Here is a 22658-nt window from a genome sequence, read left to right on the forward strand (position 1 = left end):
TCCAAACTCTGTTTCCTGAGTTACATCCTTCTTTCAGCTAACCCTTCAAATATTTCTCAGTTCATGGTATCCTCCCCCCACTCTCACTCTCTCCCCTCCCCATCTCCCTCTCTCTCTTTGTGGTTCTCTTATGTCCCATTCTTCAAATCTTCTTAACTGATTTCTTTATCCATATAATCCCTATAGTTCTCTGTTGTTCCCACCCTTTTTCCTGTATCTAGCTCGATACTCCTATTTCTGCATCTAGATTTCTCTTCCTCTTTCCTTCAAAATATTTATCTGTCTCTGAATTTCAACCACTCACTGTGTACCTGAATCTGTTGCTCTGAGGGTCTCCCCAGGTAACTCTGTCACTTTGTAATCAAGGAGTTCTAGGTTCAATACCCAGTGGTTTGGATCCCAGTTTAAAACTGCAGGTCCAGTCCCAATCAGCCTATATGTGGATAAAGTAGACTTTAAAAGAAAACTTCTCTTAAAGAAATGTGATATTGTGGTTAGCATGATGCTTTGAAAAGCCACAAGTGTTAAAAAAAAACAAAAAAAAACAGTGTGTTTGTGCTTTTCATCACATAATTATAAGAAACCTACAACTGTACAATGGGAACTCCAAAAAAAACTAAGTTACAAAATGCAGCATGTTATAGGTAAATATCAGCTGAGATGGGAATATTGGAAGAGAAATTGAAAAGAAAAACTGTTATATAGGTTACACTACTAAATAAATTGAATCTGAAAAACAGCCATTTGCAATATTAACATTATTGCCTTGGTAATGAATTATTTGTAACTTGGTGTAATTATTAATACATGTAGCTTTGCAAAACTAATTCAGCTACTCTGTTCCCCTGCCTCCATCCCCCTCTCATCTCTTCATTCCCAACCTCCTCAGCATATTATAACAAAATTATAATTGCCAGTTGAATGAGTAAAATGAATCTGCAATTTTAATGCAATGTCTGTTGCAGTGGTGTTGTATTTGATGGGGAAGAAATGCATTACTTGGAAAGAGTGCCTGAAGTTGAAGACGAAGATCTTCATTACGTTTACAAGCATTCCGACTTGAAGGCCAATTACACTTGTGGTATGTATCACCTTTTTGTTATTATTATTTCTTTGTTTTGGCTATTGTTTTGTGTATCATCAGTTGGCCCAGAATTTTATGTAATTATGTATTTTTCCTTTGTATGTAGTAAAGTATAAATTACATATGTTGGTGAGTTACGATGTTAGGAACCATATATGTGAATTTCATATTACATATTTTGAGTTTTATTATGTATTTCCCATTTATATTGCATATTTTAACGTAAAATGTAGTATTTGGGCCATCTTTCTGGATTTTCATTGAGTAAGGAGGATTGTGAGACAAACAGTCAAACTTTGGTACATTATTTTTTTTACCTCGCAAACCATTTTGTTCATTCAATGAGAATATTATTCAACATTGTAAAAATTTGAATCAATCTTACCAGTGAAAAATATCTGACAACACTGTACTCAAAACTGTTGTCATTCACATTATAATTTTTATCATGTTACGAATCTTCCAATGTAATTTAGTACATTATAATTTTATAATTTCAAGAAAACTTCTTAAAATATAATATTGAGAAATTAATTTAGTATAATATTTTTTTACTTCCAAGAAGCTAAATGACAACACAAAAATGAGAAAGAATACCCATATTAGACATTTTAATATATTTACATATTTATGATAGAAAATCAGACAAGGCCTCAATAAATAGAAAAGCTCTGGAAGTTTTCTTCTCACTAAGTGGGCTTATGCTGCTTTGCCGCTGTTCCACCAGGATCGCCAGTGTTGCAAAATGGCTAGTGACCAGTACAAGGTGTATTGTGTGTTGGAGGTGAAAGTTGATTCACTCACAATGGTGCAAAGACATTTCCACATGTGTTTTGGTAGTTTCACCCTTCTGAAAGATTTGCCAAAGTTACAACTGTAATTTTAGTGTCTTCGAAACCATGGACAATGACTTGCTGTCTCCTGCATAGCATGTACTTGATTATCGTTTGGATGTTTACCACATTACATGATTCCCATGTTGAATTTTTGTAATGTGAGTCATGTGAGTAAAACTTCCACAGTTTTTCTACATGTTGTTGCCTTGTCTGATCTTCTATCATATATATCATAATAACTGTGTAAAGTTGCACCATTAATTTTGAATTACCCTGTATATGTATATATTTGTTTTATTGTCTTTTATACACACAAGCATAAAAAGTCATGATTTGTATTTGATATAAAGCTTTTTCTATTTATTCCTAGGATTCTCAGGGACACCACATCATATCTTTGAAAATCAGGAATTTCATAGAATACTCAGGGTAAGTACAATACTTGGTTGGTTCAAGTCATGCATATACTAACCAGAGGCGAAGAATCCGGTCATCGGGAGTTGCGGCGATGACCAAGCAAAATAATAAAAATATTGCATTTTATCTATTTTAGAGAAGCAGTAAAAATAATAAGTCAAAATACTCGCATATTTGTGTGAAATAAGCCAAGCGATAGCATGAAACAGCTCGAAATATGGAAGAGATTCACCAATCTTAGCGCATCGAAATCAGGCCCCACGCCGAACCATCCCACAAAGTTTCCTATTGAAGGCAATGGTGCTCGTCGGCCCAGCTCATCACAGAATGGTGTGAATCTCTCTTGTCTCATCCAGTACCGAGAACAGCTGAACGCTTCCGAACAGGCAGACAGGTCCAACGACCTGTACTTTACCCCACTCTTGAAGGTCTGGGTCATAACAGCCCCTTTTTTCAGCCCCATCCCCATGTTTACAGCCACGGCAGGGTTTGTCTGGACTGGAATCATCAAGATTCTTCCGAGTGTCCAGTGGTGTGCTAAAGGAGTGGTTGTGAGGATCATAATTCTGCTTAGGCTCAATATTCTTTGAAAAAAAAAAAAAGAAGAAAGAAAAGGCAGGAAAAGATGGCAAAATGAGGACTTCAGGAATGACTACTAAAAATTGCACTTACCCCTACCCCCTTAAAAAATCCTGGGCACACCACTCGAATGTCTGCTATTTCCACTTGTTAAGAGGAAAAGCACACATTGAACTATATGAATCTGCTTTTCATTATCAAAACAACAATTGGCGGCGAACCATAAAGGTTCTTCTTACCTTTAAACGTGACAATTGAGATGTTTGCATCATATTTAATAATTCTCGTCGTATCGGATAGAATTATGTGTCTTTTGTAGTCATAAGGTCTGTGGTATGAGCTTTTACATTGAATTGGCAGTGACCTTGGTGTTTATAGCAGAAAATTATTGTGCCCCCCCCCCCCTCCCCACCTCTACATTGAAAGATCGACCCTGACGTTTGGCAAATCTTGCAATGACTACGTAAAAATGTCACGCTTCGCCACTGATACTAACCATTTTCCGGATATTTGGATATCTTACTTTCTTTCTCTTAACCACTTTTGGTGAGTTACAATTAATGGTGTTCATTGCTTCTTTTGCTTTTTTGCATTGTACAAAGTGAGAGAATACAATGTACATAGATGTATTTAATTAATGCATGAATACACAGAACTTAATATTCAAGACAAGAAATATCTCGTACAGATACACGACAAAATTATTGTATCATATAAAATACCACTTTCAGTAATCACACAAGAATCTTAAAAATTGATTTGCACGTGAATACTAAATAATGTATTTAAGTGCTGCACTTAATAACAACAATTTGCTATTTGTTCTTGCTTCATTTATTAAAATTCAGAAGATTTCATTGTAAAGTATTGGAACCACAAAAGTTAACTATTGTTCACAATGTATAACAGGAAAAACTGGTTCATTATGTGCAAAACTTATCGCCTAACTCTAGACTCAATGTAATTTTTCATTCTGGAGTTTTTCATTAATTGTTATTGTTATTGTTATAATTTAAATCTTTGAAAATGGTCCATGTGGCCACATTAATCTTATAATTAATTTTAACAAGAACTTTTGTTTCTTCAATGACTGAAAATCTTTGTCATATTTAACATTTTTTTTGTTATAACTGTAGCTTTAATCAAACTAAAAATAAATGTCTGATGAAGGGAGCATGTGTTCTCCTGAAACGTCACAATGAAGAACTGTGTTTTTATGCTTGTAATAACCGTAGATTACAAGAGAAATAATCATACTTAACATTTTGATGTATTGAACATACATCTTTTTCAAGAGTCAATATTACAATGAGATGAAATGTAATAGACTGATACATTTTACTTCATTGTATTATTGACTCTTGATGATAGATTTTACTTCATTGTATTATTGACTCTTGAAAAAAATGTTTGTGTGCATGTTGAACATCAAGCATATTAAAGACTTTCAGCCATTGAAGAAAAAAAAGATCGTATTTTCACCTCTTTTTCCCTAAATTTCTTTTTAAAATGTTTGTAGATTTTGTAATAAAATTGTTAACTTTATGCTCATTCTTCTGTGTCTTTTGCAGTATAAACGTAGTACACAAGTCATTCGTGGTCCATACAATGCAAACAAACAATCTCGATACGTGGAACTGGTCCTAGTGGTTGATAACAAGGAATACAAGGAGATGGGGGAAGATTTACCAAAGGTTCACAATCGCTGCAAAGAGATTGCTAATATTATTAACGCAGTAAGTGTACTTTACTGTACTCGTTTCATGTAAAATTCCACTTGTTGTTTCTATTTCTTCTCTATAAGAGGATTCATTCATGTTTTGGGACTTTAGACATGGTATGATATTAATCTACCAAAATTAATCAAATTCAATAAAGAAGTACACAGATACGTTAGCACATTTCATTTGTATATTTATTTATGATATGGCAGGATGTGGTAACTATTTTCATGTACTGTGGCACATTAATACTGTGCAATAACTTCACGTCAAAACAGTCCTCATTTCTAATTGTACTGTGCTTGCAGGATAACTCTTTGCTTTTACACTGCAACTATAGATACTTGTTTAAGTATGTGTATGCAAGAAGTCAAACAGGTCAATATAATAAATAATAAGTAGGGATGTGTCGAAGCCGGTTACAGATGTAGTAAAATCGGCCGAAATTGACACATCGGCATCGGTATCAGAATCGGCAAAAATCCGATATTTAAACCGGTACAGATTATACTAGAGTTTTTACCTTCTAATAAGTTTTATATTTTAATTTTGTAAGGTTTATTGAAAATTAGGTTATGATTCGTCATTATTGTAGAGTTTTTGTAATAAAATTAATGCAAACTCATTCAGAGGATCAACCTAACTATAAATCGGAAATAAAACAGTGCATTGCTGAACCAGGATCTGCTGTTGTATTGGAAATTCAAAAATGAGTATGAAGTAGGTTACTTCCTGAAGTGCTTCCAAAACTCGTGTTTCTGAAGTTGAATCTGACAGAACAGGAATTTGTTTTGCATTTCAAAGAACTGCTTGTGTACTAATGTTTAATCTCTTGAGAATCCATGTTCTTCTTAAAGGTTCACATAACATTTTGTAGATGCAAATGTACATTCGCATCTCTTGAGAATATATATGTATATACATATGGTATGCAATAGAAATGTACATAGCAAATTTATTTTTGTCATGCTGAAAATAACATCCCATTTCTGTTTAATAATCTTATGTATCGGAATCGGTTAGCCTAAATATCAGAATCGGTATCGGTTCCAAAAATTATCGGTGAGTACATCGGCATCGGTAAATTGTCAGCTTCGTCACATCCCTAATAATAAGTAATGCAGTTACTATAGTTAGCCAAGCTTGCCTGTGAAGATTTTTGATCTCTCCATATCTGTGAGTGTACTTTCTTGACATGCTTAATTGGTGAAAATGGAAGATAATATTGTCACTTCAAAGGAGCTATTAAACATTATGTTGTTGTTCATAGTGATTATCATTATCATTTGTTATTTCCACATAATCATTGACGTTAGTGTAGATATTTTTACCCTTTCAAAATGTGTCATGAGAAAGATAACTGGAGCCACCATCCAGAGGTCCTTCCTGGCCTGGGCATGGGTGTTTTTTGTGGGTGCTGCACAGTGGTAGCGTCCTTGCCTTGTAATCGAGGGGACCCGGGTTCAGTACCTGGTGGAGGCATATAGTGGTTCCAATTCCACTTTAAGCTGTAGGTCCAGTCCCGATTAGCCACACTGTGCATAAAGTGGACTTAAAACACCAACTCAATCACTCAGTCAATTTTGTGGGTGCCCCTTCATCAATTTCATCATGTCATTACTCATCCTTATCTTTGCGATTAGCCAAAAGGGGACACAAAAGCAAAGTAAAATAAACCAAAACAGTCAATAAAAAATAACTGCTCTCTGTGTACCAACAATAGTTTTGATTTGAATTATTGTTTTAAGTCCACTTTATGCACAGCTAATCGGGACTGGTCTCCAATTTAGAGCAAGGTCTGAACCACTGAGGAATGTGCCTCCAGCAGGTATCGAATCTAGGAGCCCTTGATTACAAGGTGGCGACGTTACAACTATGCCATCAGTGAGGCCCATAATGGTTTTGTATTGCCTCTGTTGCAGGTGGCTCAGGTGCCTTGGTAGCAAGCATATCAACTGATCATAATTTCTCTTTATGCTTCACTTATTTTACATTGCAATTATGAGCATGATGGGACAAACGCAGTGTTTTAATCTTGGATCATTGGCTTCTTAGCACAGTATGCTAACTACTCTGCCATGGAGGCTGGCTTGAGGGATGAACTCACAATCTTTCCACCAAATATTCTGAGTTTGATTCACAGATTATTTTATGTATGTAAACATTGCTTCATCAAATCATCATCCATCGTCATTGTGATTAGCGTGAAAAGGTAGACAAGGAAAGTAAAATTAAAAAAATATATAGTTGAGAATATCAGCAGAGCTATTCAAGTAATGTTGCAGTCATTGGTGGAACAAGGAGAAAACAGTTATTCCATACCCAGTGCAATAAATATTTTTATTTTAAAAAAATGATATTATTTTTGTGCCAGCACAATATTTTGATTACTTATATAATTTCATTGCAGCTCTATGTGCCTCTGAACATATTTATTGCTCTTGTCGGTGTTGTGGTGTGGACAGAAGTGGATGAAATTTCACTGTCTCCAAATGGTGACACCACGCTCACCAATTTCCTTCACTACCGACGGGAAAGGCTGGTGAAGGAGCATCCGAACGACAATGCTCAACTGCTAACGTAAGTTATCTGGAGTTTGACAACTTAATTCTTTATTCATTACAGTTGCTGAAATGCAGTACCTACAAAATTACTAAAATTTGTTACAGTATTTGTATTCAATGTGGTAACTTTGTTTGGAATTAATTGGTTTATCTTCCTAGGTATTAATATTGTTAGTAAAGTTTTTGTAGTGTACTAAATGTGAATGTTAAGGGGAGGTGTAAAGTATAATTACTTAATGAGGGCCATTGTGAACGATTTAGATGGGTTTTAAAATTTGGGAGTGTGTGGATAAATCCCATGTAATCATGTTTTCCAAGTGAAAAAAGAGCTAGTAAGGTTATTGTATTCTCTGTGATAGGGTTTCATGCATTTTTTTCCCCTTGCAGAAACTAAAGCACATGCCACAGTTAATATTAATCTTGTCAGTGTTCTCTTCTGTCCGGGTTAAAATTAACAATTTCAAACTGTACCCTGGCCCTTGCCTTCCTTCAATGGGTGCAGTCAATGAAGAGAAAGAGTCTTGGCAACTCAGGAGCAGCACCTCTCTGTCAGTGTTTCCTGAATCCAAAGATTTATGGCTCTTTTTTTTCCCTGGTGTATGTTAGACTAATTTTGTTGAACCATGTCTCGGAGAATACTGTTAACAACACAGACAATTCCATTGTAAATGTTGTTTGTTTCAGGCGAATACAGTTTGAAGGTGGAGTGGTTGGGAAAGCTCTGAAGGGACCTATATGTACATACGAATTCTCAGGAGGAGTTAGCATGGATCACAGTAACGTTATAGGCCTGGTAGCCACAACAGTAGCCCACGAACTTGGACATAATTTTGGGATGGAGCACGACACAGGGGAATGTGATTGTCCCAAGGATCGATGTATCATGGCACCCTCTTCCAGGTATTGTAGCACTTTATTCTTCAGGATGGTGGAATGCTTTGGAATGTCTTTATGTACGGTCAGGGAAAAAATTACTTCCTGCTGAGATTCCTATCCGTTTCCTAGAACACAACCTTTCTGCTTGATTTTTATCGTAATCTGGATACATTGTAGTAATTTTAAGGTGTGTTTAATGATTCCATAGTAGTGTAATTGTTCCTCATATACTCAAAAGCATGCTATTTTGCGAGTGTCTTGGAAACCTCTGTTTTTCTTTCAGTGTCACTAAATATTGGTTTAAATAAGAATCATTTTAGATTACAGACAGATATAGAAATATAGTGATAAATTGACATTTACATTAAAAATGTGAGTTAAACTTCTGCACATTACTGTCCATTGATCTGAATAGTAGAAGTTGGCTGGTATTGTCAATTAAATTTGAACCAAAACTTTCCGATAGCAATGGGCTCACTGATTCAGCCCTATTATTTTTATTTTATGTAACTGTGCATATAAATATATTCAATATTATATATAGTGCTATATATTTTTACAGCCCTGCAAGTCCTAGCCATTGGAGTTCTTGTAGCTTAGAGTATCTAGCCCTTGCATTCGAACATGGTATGGATTACTGTTTGCGAAATAAACCAGAGAGGTAAGAGAGAACTTGCTCTAAGTATCACATTTTATTAATTTTGTTTATTTGTGTATTGGCAAATGCCTTTGTTGTTCATAATACTTTGGTTCGCTATTTATTTCAAGACCATCTGTAGACAATAAACTGTTGTCATCGCTAATTATAACAACATATAAAGTAACAGTAATTTCAAACGGTAATACAACCCAGAAGGTAACCCTTTTGTGATCATACATTACTAATATCTTCTTTGTTTCATTTTTCTGCATTTGTGTCATTTTTTCTTGTGTATAGTGTTATCTGTAGATGTTGATAAGAGTTAAGTGATGAAGCAGCCTATGTAGCATACTTCAAAATCATTTCCTTCATGTATATATAGTTATATGAGAATCTTGGGGCAGGGCTGTATCTTGAGCTTTCATTGTACTGTATCTGCATATTCTTCCGCTGGTGCTTCTATCAAAAGATATCACAGCCTGTTACATAAGATTGGTTCACCCTTATGGTAGTAATTTTCACTCGCCAACAGAAACACTGCGTTTGCCACAGTACCCTATGGTGACTGGGTAAAAGCAGGCACATGCAATTTACTTCTGCCCTATTGATGGAAAGGATCACAAAAAGTGGATTCGCATGTGCAAGGAAAGTTTCCCAAAAATGTTTTATGGTAGTGGCAAGTTTCTGTTCCAAAGACAAGCTTCCCATTGAGAGTGTGTCATCGAATGTGAAAATTAATGCCACCTACTATATACTGCATGTGTTAGACTCCATATGCCGTCAACATGCCCCTGCTTTGTATGGTAGTGAGATGGCCAAAGTTTACATCCACCAAAATAAGGCCAGCAGCCATACTGCCATAACAACAGTGACCTACATGGCTCGTATGGAACAGAAGACAGGTATCAAGGCTATTCCATTTAGAGACTTCCTTGTTAAATTGCCAGATGCATCACTCATAGACTTCTGTGCCTTTGGCCTACTAAAACGGAACATCCGAAAACGTCTAGCCATGACACTTTATGGATTTTGGAAAACTTGCAAGGATGAGGGGCTAAACTGGATCAGGCTGTGCTGAATAGAAGCCTCCTTCAATGGAAGCTCTGACGTCATGCAATAGTTCAACAGGGCCATCACATTGAACATGATCAGTGGTGGAACAAGGGTTTCACGCCCTAGGACAGGTGAGTGAACATCACTACCATAAGGATGAAACAACCTTCTGTATCATTATCAAGCTGATGAATATCAAGGCTAAACCAGGCAAAAGCTATCCAAGGTTCACCAGTGACAAGAACACGTTAATATTTTAATAATAACACAACAAAATTTGGTTATGAATTTACGTGTAACAAGTTAATGCCAGATTTGTGAAAATATTTCTAAAATTTCCAGTTAGTTTTTACAGAAAAAAATGTTGATACAGAGGAATCCCAATTTTACATTCCTGGAGTTTTACATTTTCCCACATTTTACATTTTTCTGCATTTTAAATTTCACCTTGGTCCCCTGTAAAACATAAAATTGAGGTTTCTCTGTATACCAAAATGTAAAAAATAACGCAGTTCTAATTCACACATCATAATAATAATAATAGTATAGTGAAATGCCTTGAAATGTGAAGCTAATTTAATTTTAAATTTTTTGTTTCACCTCGATATGTTATTGCACGTATATTTACAGTTTTGTAGCTTCATTTATAATGCATGTTCGGTTTGTTTTTGTAGGTTGTTTGATAGTCCTGTGTGTGGAAACGGTTTTGTGGAGGCAGGTGAACAGTGTGACTGCGGACTGAAGGACCACTGTGATAATCCATGCTGCAATGCAACCTCCTGTATGCTCTACGCAAATGCATCATGCGCAACTGGAGAATGCTGCGATCTCAAGGTAATTAATCAAACACACAATATTTTTAAACTGTGGAAATGCACAGTTTGTATATATCTGCTACCATGTTTCCAGTCTATGTATTACCTGTAACATATTCCTGTTTGGCAGTTAGATGTAAGTTAGACAACCATCATTAGTTAAAGTAGCCTTTTGACTAACATTAGCTCAAAAAGTTAATGGAGTCAAAATATTAAAGCAATTATGGTATTTCTAATACTAATCAGTGGTTATTTATTTCAGTTAATGCATAATTATGCAACAGTAAAAAAAATAATTGCTTGCTCCCATTAATAGCTATTGGTGTCATATTCTATTATAATACCACTTCCTAGATGATAATGTTGTATTTTCCTTATTTTTGAGATGAAATCAATGAAGTAACACTTGCAAATGAACACCCATGCCAACCAAGACTCCATTCTGGATCCTTCAATTGCTAGATCATGTGTTAACCATTGAACATGCACGTTCACAGAGGCAGCCTTAGATAATATTAGAACCTGTCGCAGAGAAGTTGTAAAAACAAAATGTAACTTTCAAAATATTTTAGTGATAATATTAATTCAGAAAACCCTTTCGAATTGATTACTGTGATATAATTATTGAAGCTTACCTAGCATCAAAAGATGAAGAGGTTTTCTCTGAAAATCAACCAGGTGATTTCCGGATAGGCTTCTGAGCTTTCGAGAGCTAACGTCACTCTCATCTTCAGGGATTGAAGTGCAGATATATGTCAGGGTTAGGTTATATGTATTTGGTGTGGGAGGGGTCAGGTGTAGGTGGTGGGCCAATCAGGTGTGATTTCTCCAACGTCCGCACTCCCAGTCGACTATCGCTAACCAGCGTGGGTTCAGTTTGAGTCCCATGTCCCTGTTGAGGTTTTACTTTTCCTCGTGGATGGCTATTGCTTCTTTGATGATTCGGTTCCAGTAATTGGATGATTTGTTGATGATCTTGGTATTTGCGAAGTCTATTTGATGGCCCTCCTGCTAACCCTGATTTTTCAGGATGAAAATTCTTGATGTAGCTGGCATGTTCTTTGCAGCGTTGTTCGATTGTCCTCCCCGTTTGTCTGCTGATGATTATGATGACGAGTTAAAATTACCAGCATATGTTCATTGCAAGTATTGTATAATTTCCATTCTTATACGTGCTTCCGCTTGCAGACATGCAGGCCTCATACAGCTGGAACCATTTGCCGCTTGGCAGAGCATCAGTGTGATCTTCCGGAGTTCTGCACAGGCCAGTCGGAATTCTGTCCAGATGATGTCTTCAAGATGGATGGCGAGCCTTGCAATAGAGGAAGTGTATGTAGGATTTTACAAGTTATTACCTTTAAGAAGTTTTTATTCATTAGTTCTGAACCTTATTTGAAGGATATACCCTTTTAAATATTTAATTATGTGGTTATTTAATCTATACTGAAGTAGCTATCATCAGTTTTAATTACAAAAGGATTAGATATGTTCATGATTTCATATCTGCAGCATGCTCTGGGATAGCCATGACTCATCATGTGCCACTTCTGTGTGTATTTGAGAGCACTCCTGTCATATTTTGTCCATAAAATGACATAGTATGGTCATAGGAGTCAGCAGTTTGAAGCAGCTGATAGAAAACACCTTAAAAATTGTAAATTTTCATTTTCCACAAAAGTGGCAGAAGTGCAAGAAATAACTGATAAACTGACATGGTGTGTGTGTTATAAATATGTTTTGAATTTTCTGTTATTCTAACTTACGTTTTTTTGTTCTATAAACGGATAATGTGAAAAAGTGTTTTACAATAAGCAATGTAGTTTTTTTTTTTTTAATAAACTCACTTTGAAATTCAAACCCCTCTCAACAAATAGAAATAATTGTAATTTTTTGAGTAAATTTTAATATTCATACTAACAAATCTTATTTACAGGCCTTTTGCTACCATGGTTCTTGCCGCACTCATTCTGATCAGTGTAAATTACTATGGGGTCCTTCGGGGAAGAATTCTGACTACCAGTGCTATGAGAAGAACACTAATGGAAATAGATATGGAAATTGTGGCTACAATCGAGTCAACGAGTCATACTTCAAGTGTGACGATGAGTAAGTGAATATTGTTTACTAATTTTTACAAGATACTTTGTGGCTTTTGGGTTATGAACATAATGGAGTGTAAATTTTTTTAACCTCAGCTTTAGTGAGACCTGTAGGAAGGCCAAGACGAAGATGGAGGGACAACGTTGAGATGGGCCTAAAGGAAATCTGTAGGGATGGAAAAGAGTATATAGATCTTGCTCAAGATAGGGACAGATGGAAGGCCTGTGTTGCTGCAGCCATGAACCTTCGGGTGTAGGAAGGCTAGAGAGTTAGTTAGTTAGTTTAGTGAGTTCTGCAGTTATTTGAATTGTATTAGAGGCATTTGGTGCTAAAGTTGGGGACATTAATTTTGACCAATAATATTCTCAAATGTAGCATTAGGAAGAGATATGTACGATTTTTAATATTGTAACACTGTTGCATCTATATGCGAGGTGTCCTGAAGAAATTCCCGAACAATAGGCCAAACCACAGTATTAGTTCAATATATAATCCTTGAAGTTCCATAGCCAGAATTACAGGTGGTTGAACACACAGAGAACATAACCTGAGACTGTGACATGGCTTTCATCCTCGATCATAGTGCAGAGGTGGGTTAGATTGAGAATCTTCATGCTGCACACCAAGTGAAAAAAGCTTGTTAAATATTAATATTATTATTTCCTTCAATGCTTGCTTTGAAATGTGAAATTCACACAGCACTATGATTTCCACACAGTCCTGCTCCAACTGCATAATTCACTGCAACAGAGTAACAAAACACTGTTAGTTTTACTATTTAGTTTATGGTATGGGACTCTTTGGACACCCTGTAGTAACTTAAGGTGTAACTGTAAGGAATAACTGAACTATCAATGCCATCACAGAGTGAGGGGCAGAACCTGCAAGTCAATGTTTTTATGAGACTGCTCCCATTGCATGCCCTTTCCCTGTGTTATACCATGTTATTTGGTATACTGCCGGTAAATCAACTTTTTTTTTCTTGTGTACAGAAATTGCCACCAAATTTGAAGTTGTCAGACGTGTGTTTTTGTTTTACTTGCATGTCTGCGTTGGTGTTTTATTTCTATTATATCTAATTTTCAGAATATGCCACTGCCCTTACCTGTCTTCCTTACCCCTTTCCTCTTGTTATTCTCACAATTCGAGATCTATAATTCACAGATATCCTAGGACTCCACAAAGTCTGTATAATGTGCGTTTGCCAATTGTCAAGAATAGATTGTCATACTCCAGTAACATTATACAAATGTAGAGGGTAAAGTGTAAATGCAAACTACATAAACTAAAACTCTTTCTGAAAGGAACAGAACATTCAAGGAATGTCTTAACTAATCACTGTGTTACTTAAAATACAGGGTTATAAAAGCATAATTGTTCAAAAACTGTTAACATATTGAAACGATTTAAGTGTTAAAATGCTATAAAATGCCTGAAATTTTCATCTTACCTGAATAGGTTTTGATATGTGCCCCGTTCGCCACATGGCAGACCTCAAAAAAGTGTCCGATCTCATGCCAACTTGATTGGATCATGTCTGGAGTTAGAGCTGCAGTGATCTGTCGTAGGTATAGGTGCTGGAGATCCTAGCTTACGTTCTTGCACCCCCATTTTAACCCTAAAGTCATTTTGATGTGGATCACTGTTATTGAGTAGTTGTACCCTATCTTGAAAAAGAGATTGAATTATGTGCTTTTGTATAACTTGAATTGAAATATTGTCTTCTCATTCAGGAATGTGTTCTGTGGAATGTTGCACTGCAAACATCTGAATGAGCGCCTGGAGTTTGGTATGGAGTCTGTGGCTATTCTCTCGCATTCTTTTATCAACGCACAAGGGAGTATCATTCCATGTCGAAGTGCAATTGTCGACCTTGGACTAAATGAAAAAGATCCCGGCTTAGCACCTGATGGTGCAAGATGTGGTGATGGAAAGGTAAGATGCTGTTGGGATTCAGATTCAATGTTTTAATGTATATTGTAAAGCTTTATACTTTAGTTTATGTGTCCACGCATGCTAATTAAAAACAAAGTTCTGCCTTTGATATGAAGAAATGAAAGTACATCTCAAAACTTGCAGGTAAATATTTGAAAAGTATGTACTTACAAGTGATGTTTCATCAAAGTTTTTCTCGAGCCATAAACATTGAAAATATACCAACTTGAGGATATTTACATTAAAAAGCAAAGAAACTTGAACAAAATGTACTGTACTCATGGTTTCTCAATAATGCAATCTCATTTTTTTTTTAACATTAATAAGCAAAATATTTGCAGTTACGTACAGTATGTACCCAATTGTCATCACAATGATGGCTGAACACCAAAAATCATAGTTCCAATAGAAATCCTTCAAGTTCTCTATTACCAAATGAGTAAATATTTTATGATTTACATGATTTGCTGTACTTATTGATCCATCACCTCATTTTCTTTTGCAGATGTGTGTCAACCAGAAATGCATGGCAGTTGGATCCCTGCAAATGAGTAGCTGCCTTCACAATTGCAATGGAAATGGAGTTTGTAACAGCAAGGGTCATTGCCACTGTGATGTAGGATTTGCCCCTCCGTTCTGTGATTATCCTGGAGCTGGAGGGAGTGAGGATAGCGGGCCAGCCAGTGATCCAAATGGTAAGCAGTAAAATTGATATTTTAGCACACATTTGCCCATCTCCTCCCAAGAAATATACCACAAAAATGTATAATTAAACTAAACTAACTATTTGCAATCATAGTCTTTAGAGAGTTGCAACCTCCCAGGTTGACTTTGTATGGCTTATTTAAAGAAAAAAAAATTGGCTGTCCAACCATTTTCAACAGTTAAGGAATTAAAAAAGTAATATATATTGTAGTTAGATATAGAGAAGGAAAGATAGAAACTGAAAAGACTGGTGCAAAACCAATATAATTGAATTTTTTTCTCAACTAAGTATGTTTAATTAAGGTACTCAACATTTTCCGCGAAGATGGTTTACATTATTTTCTATTAATTTCGGTAGCCACTGCCACCATCCTCGTTGGAATTCGGAGTTTCCAACGAGGATGGTGGCAGTAGCTACCGAAATTAATAGAAAATAATGTAAAACAACTTCGCGGAAAACGTGAGTATCTTATTTATCTATTACCGTATCTCTCATTCCCATAGTATGAATAGGTATGTTTATGTTTTTTTCTGATCTCTTTTGTATCATTATATTATTTTTTTTTTCTTTTTGTGCGCAGACAAGTTCATTGAAAGTTTATTTTTGCTTCTTATTTTTCAGCTCGTCGAGAAGTTGTTACTGCAATGTACATCATTTTTCTCGGAATTGTCCCTTTTGTTGTGATCATCGCCCTGTTGACCTACTACACACGACGTAATGTGAAGCATTGGTGGAAGAAGGCTCCTGATGGAATAACTCAGTATGTATCTTACACAAGGTTCTCTCGTTGGATGAAAAACTTCTTTTCTTCATGCATGGGCAATGGGTGTGGTTGTGTGCACCACAAAAGCATGTGTTCTTTAGCAAAATCTGTGTGTTGTGGTGGTGGGAGATATTTGTCATGCATGTGTTGTGTCTGTGTTACTAACAGCGATCCAATGCTCACTGATCATAATGGTGAAAGAAGAATCGTAGAAATCCCACATGGGTTAAAATTAACCCAAAGCAAATCAGTCTCTCGTGAGGTATTAGTTTCGAATAGTTCCACAATAATTGATGAAACTGCAACTGTTGCAAATGTCCTATCTGTCTCGTCAAGAATTACACAATTTGAGAACTGTGTTAAGGTTCATTCACCATATGGAAGGAGAGTTATTAAGGTGGATGACGTCCTTCGCCGTAGTGATAGGAACGATGAGTATGTTGTGGAAGGAAAGAAGAGTAAGGGTAAAACTGGAGAAAAGAAACAGAGTTGGTGGTCGAAAGGTGCATTTAAAGAAGTAACTCGAGTAGAATACTGTCAAGAAGTGCCAGTCGACGAAGCTCATGTTCTCCAGAGTACGGAGATAAATCTGGACTTCAAGCCTGTCAAAGGTGAGATACGGACAAAGTCCTTTGGGAAAGCATCAGCACGTTTGGTGACAGAAATGATAGCAATTTCGCCAGTGAGTTCGCCAGAGCTTTCTCGGAAGATAATCACGCCACGGAGTTCCCCCAGAAACTCTCCCCTCGCTACTCGGAAGAACAAAAAAGCAGCACTTGGCTACTGTGCTTCACCATCAGACACTCCACTCTGCACTTCTCCGGTCGAGCCCATTGTCTCCTGGCCAGGCTCGCGGACGAGTTCACCCGAGTTGTCCCGTAAAAACGTGTCTCCTGCATCAGGAGTCATGCAGCCCTTGTCAGGATCAGTTTCGGCTACAGAGGCTAAAGTCTCGCTGGGTAGCCTGGTTGATAGACTACGTAACCTTCGGTTTACTCAAAAAACGGCCGAAGTTCAGTCAGAATACGATGATATCCACCATCAGAAGCATAGAAGAAGTTCTTCCGACTCCGATAGCAGTGGTGAAGAAAATGCAAAGCTGAAAAGAGTCCACATGTTGCTAGTTCCCCAGTCTCAAAACAGTAATCCCAAACTACTTTACATGGGCTCCAAACGCAAAGTTAGCTTGGTCGAAATGCAAGGTGATGGAAGTTCTTCAGATTCGGATCAGAACACTAAGATTCGTCCAGCTAGAAAATTGCAGCTTCCTCCACCCCCTCCACCACCACCGCAAACAAACAAGCCACCCATGGCTTCATCACTCGTTCCCCCTTTACCTCCTCCACAGCGAAATAAACCTAACACGTCATTGTCACTTCTCCCTCCTTTACCACCACCCCAAAAGGCTAAACCAAAGAGGCCTTTTGTGTGATTAAACATGATCTTGGTTTGAACTGGGGAAATTCAGTAATCGACTAATACATTTTAATAAGCATCATGTTTTGTATGCCAGTGAATAAACATGGTAGTTAGGAACTTTCCATGTGAATGTAATAAACCAATTTATGTAGTTTTATGTTTTTCCTTTACAGACAAATAATAACAAATAAAACTTCTTGACTTTATTGTGTTGTTTTAGATATCTTTAGTGTTTGTATACTGCTTTTAAGATTATGGAATGATTGTACAGCATTAGTTATTACTGTACCTACTTGTGTTATTTCCTACTTACCTCTACATTTGTTAACTATGATTTTATGTATGTTTTATGTGATTTTAATTAAAAATTGCATGACATCCTTACTGTTTGTACATTTAGTTCTGTTATTCCTTTTATATTTATGTATGTGCAAATGTGTGTTACAATATAAAGTTTGATGACTTACATGTTTTACAAGTAGGTGCTTCAAAGATTCCTAATTATGCTTATTGCTTTCTCTCTTTGCATGATATATTTCTAATATATGTTGTGCATGTATTTTTTCTTTGTGCATGCTTAGATGTAGCGAAGGGATGAATGTAAAGAGGATTCAGTGTGCAGCCTTATTTCAAGTGTGATGCAAATGTATTAATATTAATTAAATTTGTATGTGTGTGTTATAAATAAAGTTAAGACTTGATGATGATAATAGGTAACCAAATGACAGTATGTTTATTTTCAACAAAAAAAAATTCTGATTGATAAAATTATATAAAATAAACTGTAATCTGGATATGTTACATTTTTATGATCTGTATTAATGAGAATTGTCAACAATATTCAGTACTTTTGTATCATTGCAATTGATAAGTAGGTGTAGGTAAGAGAGAGAGATGACAAAATTGTATGCTTAAAGATGCTTCCTTAGCTTCTGCTTTGCTTTTGCTTACAATCTCCAATTTCAATTTGCAGATCAATGGCTGAAAAGACACCACCACATCGAAGCAGGCCTCCTTCATTTTCCAAGGGAGATCGTAACAACGTGAGGGGCCTGGAGATATCAAATCCACTGCCTTCTGACAATCTCAGCTCTGATGGTGCTGCTGTCACTCTGCTGCCGAAGTCCAGCAGCGAGGAACGCAATGGCGGCCTCAACTCGGGATTTGCCTCACCGTCAAGTGATGAAAATTCATTTACCCCGGCCACTGCAAATAATCCACAATCATTTCAGACCAACTTCTTTGGCCAGTTCAAAGGATTCAGCATCACTCCCCTTCCAACAAAGGCAGATCCACATGCTCCAAGTGCTCCTCCACTTGCCACAGCCCCTGCAGTGCCACCCCCTCCGGTTACAACAGCATCCAACACTATAAGTTACGCAGTGTCAGCTTCAGTAACGCCAGCCATTACTCCGGCTATTATATCATCTGCACCAACCCGACCAGTAATCAGCAGTCCTGTTTTGAATTCCACTTCCTCGACTGCCAAGGAGCTAATATCGCATGCCCTCGGAACAACCGGTTCTTCAAGTGCAACCTCAAAAGTTACCACAAATTCAACGACAGGTGTGAACAACTCGTACATCTTGAGAAAGGCACCAGATGCCCCGGTGAATGGATACTCAAACCCTCCGAAGACTGCAAACTCAAAGCCACGCCCCATATCATCGCCCAATGCTTTGGCTATCACGCATGCAGAGAACGGCTTCCCAGCTCCCTCCTCCACTGAACCTAGTCATGACGAGGCATTGGACCAGAAGGGGAAGGAAGGCGGCAGCGGGTATACAGCTTTGACCAAGCTTGCTTCCATCCTTCGCCCGACCGCGTCTCGAAGTCAGTCACAGAACCAGGGCCCCAAGTTGGAGAAGGGTAAGCAAGGAAGCCACTCCCTGCCCCGTAACCATAGCATTAAGGGCATGAAGATCGATCGGGACTCTTTAAGGAACTTGGAAATCTCCAGCCCAATACCTCAGCAGGAGATAGATATCCCGCAGAAAGCTGTACCAGTTCGGCCAGCCCCTTCACCACCTGGCGAGTCACCTGCAGACAATAATACAAATGCTAGCGTGAGCAAAGACAGTGAGACATCAAAACCTGTCATGCGTGCACAAAGTATGCGAGATGATTCAGTTACCAAAAGGCCTCAGATACCAAACTTTGGTTCCATGCGAGCCAAGCGACCTGTTAGTATCCCGACTGCAAGACCTACATCACCCCCACCAAGGCCTCCACCACCAAAACAAGGAAATGATTTTCAGAATGGAGACCTGGAAAACTGTTATGATGACTGCTTGAATCTGATTGAAGGGACAGCTCCTTTGGCAAACATAGATGAAGAAACTTCTCCGACAAGTGGTGATAACATATATGCTGTGATAGAAGAGAACCCAGTTCGCAGAAACGAATCTGGATATGCAGCACCAGTTACAAGTTCTGAATTCTCCAAAAGTTCCTCTCCTCCAAAGCTAGGATACACCTCACCTACTTTCAATGAGTACCAGTCACCAAAGCCTTTGGAAAATAGTGTGTCTGCAGGTAGTACCGAGTCTGTTGGTTTATTGTCGGAAATAGTTTCCGAAATACAAGCCAGGAACATTGAGTCAATATACACATCAACACTCGGTAGGAAGAAGAAGAAAGCAGCTGGAGATGCTGACAACGACTCTCAGACAACATCTACAGAGACATCAGGTTCGTACACAACTCCCCCATCTATCCTTTCACCAACAACTTCTGCTGGTGGATTACTAGATAAAACTAGGTCTGTGGCATCATCAAATAGTTCCTTAGGCACATACGTCAATGCTCCATACACTTCTAGTATATACAGACCAGGTAGCAGTACTTATAGCAATCTTTCGGGCAAATCAGGCATATCTTCAATTGGTTCAAACAGTTTGGCAAGCAGTGGTTTGCTATCTCTAACTTCGAAACCAAGTTCCACATCTGCAAGTGCATATCTGACACCCAATCCTGTTCTTACAACAACTCCAAAGACTTCAACATTTACCACCAACTCAACTTTATCTTCAACTGTACCAAAAACGAATGCACCACTCACCAGCACCACCACCAACTCTGGTGCATTCAGTACCTTTAAAGGTCCTTTGAAAACAATCAGTGCAACACCTTTGAAAACAACTCCTTCCATTACAACCGCTTCATCTTTAATAACTTCTCCACAAGAATCCAAGGTGGACACAAAACCTACAGTAACTTCAAGTTTTGCTGGTTATAAACCCTATAGTTCCTCATTGACTAGATCATCAGGCCCCTTGTCAAGCTTCAGAAATTCCAGTTTTTCAGGAAATTCAAGTACAGTGACTGGTAGCTCTGATAGTGCAGATAAAGCTAATACCACCACAACGTCAGCAAGTATTAATTCTATACATTCTAAAAGTAAAGTAGCACCTTTGACAGCAGCTAAACCAAATCTATCCAAAGCTATCCCTGCATCTGTACCATCAGTATCATCTCTAACATCCTCTGTGGGGAGTACTCTGAGTACCACCACCACACCATCACTCACGGCAGCCTCAAAGCCAGAAACCAAAGTAGCAGACTCATCATTGTCAAAAGCACCCATCACTTCAATATCAACACCGAAACCAGTGTTGTCAACATATACGCCAGCAGCAAAGCCCACAAGTGGTTTGGCGAAAGCAACACTTACCAACAACCAGGTGCAGAAGCCGGTGACTGGAACGAAACCAAATCCTGTCTCAAATAGCTCGGATACAATCCTCACCAAAGCTCCTGATATTGTTACCAGCTGTGGAACCAAAGCCCCAGGTGTGCCTAGTAACCCAAGTGCACCAAAAACGAAACCAGACTTGGTTAGTGAACCAGGGAAGAAGTTACCAAGTGGAACATTAAGTGCACAGCCTCTTACTAAGACTGCGACTCGTTCATCCTTAGGGAAAAGTGGATTAGGTAGTGACAGTGTAGTGACTAAGGGACTTTTGGGGGGAAGTGCAGGGGTAACGCGAGCTGCTAGTGTACCGAAGCAGCCACAGACAGCTCCAAAACCAGGCTCCAAAGCTGTAAACAGTGTTACCAGCTCTTCTGCTGCAGACAGGAAAAGATCGCCAAGTGTTGGTCGCCAAACAGACAAGACCAGCACAGACAGTAGTGGTAAACCGACCGTTGCGAAATCAGCATCAAGCATTACTAAAACTCCAGGCAGTCGACCTGCCGTTGCCAGCAAAGTGTCTCATGTTGCCTCTTTGCAGCAGAAATTTGAGACTGCTGCGGCTAATTCCAATAAAACCAGTGGCAAAACAGACATACCACGAGTTCCATCTAATTCAAAAACGCGACCTCCTGTTAGTTCAAAACCTGATTCTTCTGCTAAAAGTGCTGGTGTGAAAAAATGAAACAAGTAAACAGAGATTGAAGTCACTAATGTAGTGTCAGTCTTTTAAAGCATCACTCTTCAAGCTTAAGCACTAATGATACTTCAACTTTAATTCTGTGATAACTCTATGATGTTTCCTTGTGCTTGCCTTCGTAGTTCTTAAGCCTACCCACACTTGTACACTAATGGCTATTAATGTACATTTCATAGTATCATATCTTCATTGGAAACTCGTATCCACATTTCATTAAGTGTTTTCAATATGTTGCTTACAAACAGGAAAATGAACGAGATCTTTCTTTTATGTGAAATGATGTATGCAGGTATTATGATTTTTTGTATGAAACATGCTTATTATTTATTATAATTTTGTAAATGTACAGATATGTTTAGAATAGTTTGTAGTTATTGTACAACAGAATGTCAAAAAGTTTTGTTATTATACAATCATTTATATTCATCCTACATTTTTTCCCCTGAATGTGAGAGTATTATGTTTGCAAGATATTTTAAGATATTTATGAATACTGAAAATGAAACTTTTGCAAAGAAAAACTACGTATATATATAATGTGAATAAACATTTTTTTTGTTTTACTTTTTTGTGTTTATTATAAAGCCAATCATAGGCATTTCTTACAGTTTTCCTACTAAGCCATTTGAAAGTTTGAGAAAGTATTTATCATATATGTGACTAGTTTTCAACAGTATTTTTTTTAAATATAAAATTGAAACATGTTTTTTTTTTAATTTGAATTTGATTTTAAAATTTTGGGTGCGTCAGCACTTAGGC

General features: G+C 37.5%; 1 protein-coding gene across 1 annotated transcript in view; it reads left to right on the forward strand.

Moving 5' to 3' along the window:
* Positions 1 to 22425, forward strand: part of LOC145991100 (uncharacterized) — a 193591-nt gene extending 171166 nt beyond the window's left edge. The window contains exons 6-18 of the mRNA XM_083126836.1: positions 966 to 1081; positions 2291 to 2349; positions 4488 to 4652; positions 7048 to 7217; positions 7886 to 8101; positions 8640 to 8738; positions 10445 to 10604; positions 11774 to 11914; positions 12519 to 12691; positions 14419 to 14620; positions 15126 to 15315; positions 15948 to 16086; positions 18482 to 22425. Of these exons, the coding sequence (XP_082982962.1) occupies positions 966 to 1081; positions 2291 to 2349; positions 4488 to 4652; positions 7048 to 7217; positions 7886 to 8101; positions 8640 to 8738; positions 10445 to 10604; positions 11774 to 11914; positions 12519 to 12691; positions 14419 to 14620; positions 15126 to 15315; positions 15948 to 16086; positions 18482 to 21884 (5233 nt within the window). The 3' untranslated portion in view covers positions 21885 to 22425. The remainder of the gene's footprint in view (positions 1 to 965; positions 1082 to 2290; positions 2350 to 4487; positions 4653 to 7047; positions 7218 to 7885; positions 8102 to 8639; positions 8739 to 10444; positions 10605 to 11773; positions 11915 to 12518; positions 12692 to 14418; positions 14621 to 15125; positions 15316 to 15947; positions 16087 to 18481) is intronic.
* Positions 22426 to 22658: the final 233 nt, after the last annotated feature.

Source organism: Lepisma saccharinum, chromosome 8 (assembly GCF_977018435.1).
Source record: "Lepisma saccharinum chromosome 8, izLepSacc3.1, whole genome shotgun sequence".
In the NCBI taxonomy this organism is placed as follows: domain Eukaryota; kingdom Metazoa; phylum Arthropoda; class Insecta; order Zygentoma; family Lepismatidae; genus Lepisma; species Lepisma saccharinum.